Source organism: Balearica regulorum, chromosome 8, assembly GCF_011004875.1.
Source record: "Balearica regulorum gibbericeps isolate bBalReg1 chromosome 8, bBalReg1.pri, whole genome shotgun sequence".
Lineage (NCBI taxonomy): Eukaryota > Metazoa > Chordata > Aves > Gruiformes > Gruidae > Balearica > Balearica regulorum.
In genome coordinates, this window is record NC_046191.1 from 3,133,923 (window position 1) to 3,140,050 (window position 6,128).

Consider the following 6,128-nt stretch of genomic DNA (forward strand, 5'->3'; position numbering starts at 1 on the left):
ACAATCAGTGATTAAAGGGTTCATAGAGAACGAATTAGGAAGTTGCATTTAGTACAAAGAATAGCAACTTGTAATTAAATCCAGTCTTTTTTCTGTTACTTGGAATACAAAGCTGGATAGTTTCTTATTTGAAGCAATAGTTAGTGGTATTTTTTTGATGATAATTTGTGTAAACAAATGGTGGTTATTAGATATAAGGCTGAAAAGTTGTACCAGAGGCAAACTTAAACCGGATGCCTTGTTTATGGAGTAATCTTATGAGACCTCGCTTAAGACAGGATTTCTGGCTTGGGCTGGGTCAGCTCCGGGTAGCGTTACTGGCACCTCGTGTCAGACCCAGAGGCAAGTCTCCTGCATCACGCCATGTCCAGGAAGCATGTGACACCTAAGAAATCACAGCATGCCACGTGAGGAGAACAGGAGAGTCTTCCCCACCACCCCCCAGGTCTTCAGTGCCTCTCTCCATCCAGGTTTATGTGCAGCCCCTTTCCTCACAGTACAAGTCTTTTTTGCTATAAGAAAGCAAAAATCTCTGTTTGTTGTTCTCAGTATGTTTAATACAAAGTGAATAATTCTGAATTCTCTCTTCACCCTCCTGTGGTGGTGGACTCAAAATGACCCATCAGCAGACACTAAGATTACTGAGACCTGAGTTGATCATCTGCTGCAGAAAGCCATCCGGCAACCTGAGCGCTCAGATGCACCTCCTTCTAGACCCTTTCCCTGCACGGTCTCATTCCTGGAGCTCCTCTCTGCCCTTGCACACTTCTCCTCTATTTCCTCCAGCCATCTGCACCCCGGCCCTGCCTTCCTTGAGTAAGGGTCTCAGGTGTGGCTGCTCCCTTTTTGCCATCCCTTCAGAGCATTCAGGGGACGGTGGTTCCTCTCATGTAGTGCTTGGTTAGATTCCGCAGAATTCGCTGATACAGTCCTTAGGGATTTTTGTTCATTCTTTTATTATTAATAGCAAAAAAGAATGACCACCTTCTAATGCTCGTAACACGTTCTGTTCTGCTTTGTCATCATTGGTAATGATGTAGCATATGTGCATACACTCACAAGTAATTAAGCCATTCTCCTAAATTACTGTTGAGGCACAGTACCTGTATCAAGTAAAAGAGGTTCTGTTAACCACTGCAGTAGGTATTTAACTTGGGGAGGGGGGGCGGATTTTCACAAATTCTGTAGTAACACCACTGTTCTGTTTATCAAAGCTGATTTTTCTCCTCCACAGAGTATGTTCAGACTGCCAGTAGCTCTGCATTCCTCAGGTCGCTCCTTGACTCAGGTAAGTAACCCCTTGGTCTGCTCTGTAGCTTCTCCGCTCCTGTGTACAGGTAGTATCATCATCACGACTGAGGTGCTTGAATTTAAAACATTTGCAGAGTGATCTAGTACGTAGGCCTGCAGTCAAGACAGTAATAGCTTGATGGGAAAGCAGTTGTATGTGGTGGTTCTTGTTACTGGTTTGTTAAGCAAAATGACGTATCGGATCCGTAGAAAATCTGTCCCACTAAAACATCCCACAGCATTTCTCTTCATCCGACCTGTCTCTAACTGGGTGTTTTTTTCAGGAACAGCAATTCAGCTGTAACACACATAAAGAAAGCAAGAAAATTTGTGTGCTCCGGGTTATACCTTCATAAACGCCCCAAAGGCCGATGCCCTGCGGCTCTCCAGGGAGGCTGCCTGCTGCAGCCCCGCGGTGTTACTGACAGCAGGGCCCTTCGCCGCCCGGGCGCCGGCCTGGCTTTCCTGCAAAGCTGCTGCCTGCACCCTTCTTCACTGCGCTACTCTTTGTTCCAGCGTCGTAAGGAAAAGCCGTTAGCCACTGACCTTGTCTATCACCATATGTTACTGTGCATGAGAAAACTGGTTGCTCATATGTTTCATAAAGTCTCTGAAGATGAGCCTATCTGCAGATTATATCAATTCCCTGTATAGTGTGAGAACATCTCTCCTGTGGAAAGTTAACGTAGTCTAATTCTTGTAATTGAGGAAGATCGAAAAGTAGATCTACAGGTTTTACAAACTGTGTAACTGAGTGCAGGGGTGAGCTCAGACATATGCATTTTGCTTCTCAGTGAAGGTTAAATTTTATTTTGTAATCACAAGTAACCTAGTAGCACAAAAAAAAAAAAAAAAGCATTAAAGCCCAACTTGTTTGCAAGCTGATGTTACCCTAATACTTATTAGCTGTTTATGCCTGAGATTCTTTCTGCTCCTTACTCCTTCCAAACCAACTACTGCACCAAAGGCAGAGTAATCGAGGGATGGAAAGCAGTGTGGGAGAGCAGAGCCCCATCATGTTCAGCAGCTCCCTTTCTCCACTCGGTGTAATTTCTGGGTCCTACAGAATGCAGAGTGACCTTTCGATAGTGCAATAATCAAAGTCTTACACTGGCTTGTTAGCTTGACCTAAACTCATGCTGACAACTGCAAGGCTTCAATTTGGAATTAGCTCGGAGAGTTTACGTCCTGCTACTATTAGTTTACGTCCATGTGTATTATTGTCTAATCAGTGAATGCTGGGTTGCACCTTCTGTCCAAAAAGAGACACATTTATTTTTCTGGTTCTCACTATCCCTTCCCAAGTGTAAGCAATTCTGCAAAGCCCTTTGCTTACTTATTGTTTAAAAAAAACTATAGTTGTCACAGCTAAATAATCTTTTAGCAATTATTTCTCAATTTTTTCTACAGATAAAACCTATAGCATCTCCTTAAAACATCCTAAAATGTTACTGCAGCTCAAGGGAGACCCCTCTGCTGCTCTGCATTGCCTTAGGACATATGGGGGTGTATTTTTTATGCAGTGAGGCTAGTACTGGCCCTAGGCCAGACATGTAATGCTGAACAGATCACATGAATGATGATGTTGTTGTCTAATTGCTATTTATTTTAGTCATTCCTTATCTCCGCACAGGCATTATGTGAAAAATGCATTCCGCATTAACCCAAAGTTCTACATCTGCTTGACTGTACTTAAAAGGAGAGAAGAAATGACTGTAAACCTATCTCCCCAGCAAATACCAGTTTGGGAGTGCACGTTGCGCTAGGCAGGTGCACATCTAGATAAAATTTCTGGCATCTATTTAAACTTAACAATGTGCACAACCAGATCATCTCAATGTAAATAATACATCATGGTTGGTTTATGCAAGCGTGCGTACAAAGTGCCGATTTAGGTTTGCTGCTGCATGGAAGACAAACTATGTATTCTCTGGATGTTCTTACTGCAACTATACAATTATGCTGCCTTGGTTTGTTGTGGATTTTTTTTAAAAAAAAAAAAAACCAAACCCACAACAACAAAGGCAATATACCACCTCCCTCCAAGAAGCGGGTGAGAGACCCTATGTTACAAGATGACAGTTGGCTGCCAGGCCTCCAGTGGGAACTGGTTCCTCCTGCCGGGGTGGGGTGTGGGTTGCGCCCACTCAGTTCATCACTTCCTCCCCCCCCCCAAAAGCGAATGCATCATCTCATTTTGCCACAGCTGGCCTTAAAAATCATTACTTTTTCTAATGCTGATTGAGCTCAAAGCTAGAGGAAGCTGTATGGGGAAGGAATTATTCTGAGTGCTGAACGTGTTGGTTACAGCCGAGCCCTTCCCTGCGTGCGGCTGTATTGGGGCGTATTTGTCATCTACGCCACTGGTCCCTCTAATGCCAACCCACGACACACCGTATCAAGGCACTGGCTTCAAGCCCACGGTGTTAAAACTCTTGGCTCTAGTAACATTTGCTTTTTAGGTCAATGTTTTAGCTTAGCTTTGGTATTTAACAATGTATGGGGAGACCTGTTATAAAACAGTTTCTTCTCGTTTTCCTTAACCTCAAAACCACCTCTCCAGCCTAGTGAATAGTCTCAAATCACTGAGTAGGGCAGCTGCTCTCACATCAGAAGAGTGCAGTAGAATGGTTTATTATTTTTTTCAGAAAGTTCAACATAACTGCGCACAACTGACTGCCCTTTCTGCTCCTGCAAAGTTCTGTTACTCAGACAAACTGATTTGTACCAAAACCCTGAGAACCAAAATGATAAATGCATCCCCGGTTGTGGTTAAAACATGCACGTGCTCATGCTTTGGGAAGTTTTAAATTGATCAAAATGGTTTTGCACTTTAATACCTGTGCAGTTGGACTGAAAAAGATGTCGGTAATTGTTTGCAGAGAAGTGTGTAGGTTACAGTTTATCTTCTGCTCCATCCTCAGTTAAGCTTTCTGTGCTGTTGGTTTGTTATTGTATGTATGTACGACATTCAGCGGCTGAGTGCTTTGTACAAGGGAAGGTGAGCCTGAACCAGCAATAGTTTATATAACCTGATTGTAACCTCTGCAGCAGGAAATTAAATAGTTATTGATCTGAAAAGTCTGTAAATTAACTGTATGCTGGTCTAAATCAAACTGTTCTGCATAGTCTTAAAAGCACAAAATAAAAGTTGTATGAAAATGACAGTAAAGGTGATGCTGGATGACAGCGAGTTACAGCAGGAACTTACACCATGGTGTTTATTACATACCATGAAATTTGGTATTTAAATCAGTTTTTAGGGCAATACAAAGGTATATACCAAGACTCCTCATGCACGCCTTGGCCACTGAAGCAGTTACTGTTTCTTTTACCTCCTGCTGTACCAGGCTTTTGCCTTTCAGGAACAGCTGGGTCTGTGAAGACCCATCTCCAGTGCCACACCAGGTGGATGCTGCGACTCTCACTTTATCACCCCTGGAGACCAGCTCAGGGACAAAGACAAGAGAGACACTCGGAACTGGTGTTTTTGTACAGGGGAAGGTTGCCCCCTCATCTCCTGATTAATACAAGAACAGGCTAGTTAGAACCTGAAGCCGTTCAGCTTCCTTCCCTCTGAATGTGCTGTTTCAGATGTTAGTTCAGTGGAAGCGGACGTTCTTCAAGCTGCCGGGACGTTTGGTGGTGTTCCACCCCACCGTGCCTGGGGGGAATGCTGGGGAGGTTTTGCTTTCGCAGCCTCTGGAGACAAAGATTCCTGTTCATGCGTCCTGATACGCATCAATGCCACTCAGCCTACACTTCTGAAAAGAAAGGCCATGCCGTGGGCAGAGCTCTTGCATGCACACCCTCAGAAAAATTCTACATACTTGTGAAAATATTTAAGTTTTGTTGCTCTATAGTGAACTGTGACAGTGTTGGTAAACCACTAAACTATTCTCACCCCCGCTACCGTTACAATTCCTATTCAAGCACACCTTTTTTATTTTGGCTCAGCTGCCCTGGGTATACAGTTGGCTGTGGTTACTTTTTCCACACCAAATAAAGCTGGAAAAATGAATAAACGCACTCAGCTCGTAGCCACTTCATTTACAGTATTCATAACTCACACAGTTGGAGGTTCCCAGAACAGCTGATTCACACACTCACAACCGACGCAGCAGAGTCGCCCCAGCACGCGCTGATGTCAATGCGTTTGGTATGTGACAGAGCGCACCAAGGGCAGGGGAGGAGCCTTTAAGCAAGGGTGGGTTTGCTTTTCATTACATATATATATACACACACATATATAATGTCAGAACAGAATGAAGAGAAAGGACAGACTGACTCCTAATTAAACTACACTACCAGGAATTGCTTTATGATTTATTTTCTTACTACAAGCTTTGTTATGTATATAATTATTCCATCAATTTGTATTCTCTGAACTATTGGCAGTGGAGGCCGTACCGTGCTGAGGGAGAAATCACAGAGTTTAGCGCAGTTTATGTCTGCCAATTGCTGTGCAATAAGGGCTGCGTTACCCTTTATCTTTCCTGAAGAGCCCAGTACCTGCTTTCAAACTGCACTGCAGTACCTTAACTATTCTTTCAGAACCACCAATAGGTTTTGGCTTTTCAGTCCTGTTCGAAACAGTTGTGAGTCATAAGACTACACTAGTGTTAAAATATATCATAGCGAAAGAAGAAATGTATTCCAGCCCACTGCACATGCGGAAACCTTCCCACACGTCACAGCCTCTACTTCTAACTTCGGTGTGTTCTTCTGCGTTCTGAAAGCAGGGGTAGCGTGGAAAAGAACACATCATACAAACACACGACACTGCCGGAAGGTTGAGTTTTCTTCCCTACACCATCAGCTGAAGAACCAAGTGCTCT

At 43.7% G+C, this 6,128-nt stretch overlaps 1 protein-coding gene across 8 annotated transcripts in view; it reads left to right on the forward strand.

Annotated features, from left to right (window-relative positions):
- Nucleotides 1–3,260, forward strand: part of ITGB3BP (integrin subunit beta 3 binding protein) — a 33,198-nt gene extending 29,938 nt beyond the window's left edge. For 5 of the 8 annotated variants that reach the window (XM_075759246.1, XM_075759250.1, XM_075759252.1 and 2 more), the window contains 2 exons: nucleotides 1,215–1,288; nucleotides 1,575–2,114. In XM_075759246.1, the coding sequence (XP_075615361.1) occupies nucleotides 1,215–1,288; nucleotides 1,575–1,646 (146 nt within the window). In that variant the 3' untranslated portion in view covers nucleotides 1,647–2,114. Of the gene's footprint in view, nucleotides 1–1,214; nucleotides 1,289–1,574; nucleotides 2,115–2,923 lie in introns of those variants that run through there. The other 3 variants (XM_075759247.1, XM_075759249.1, XM_075759248.1) reach the window with 3 other exon arrangements.
- The last annotated feature ends 2,868 nt before the right edge of the window (nucleotides 3,261–6,128 follow it).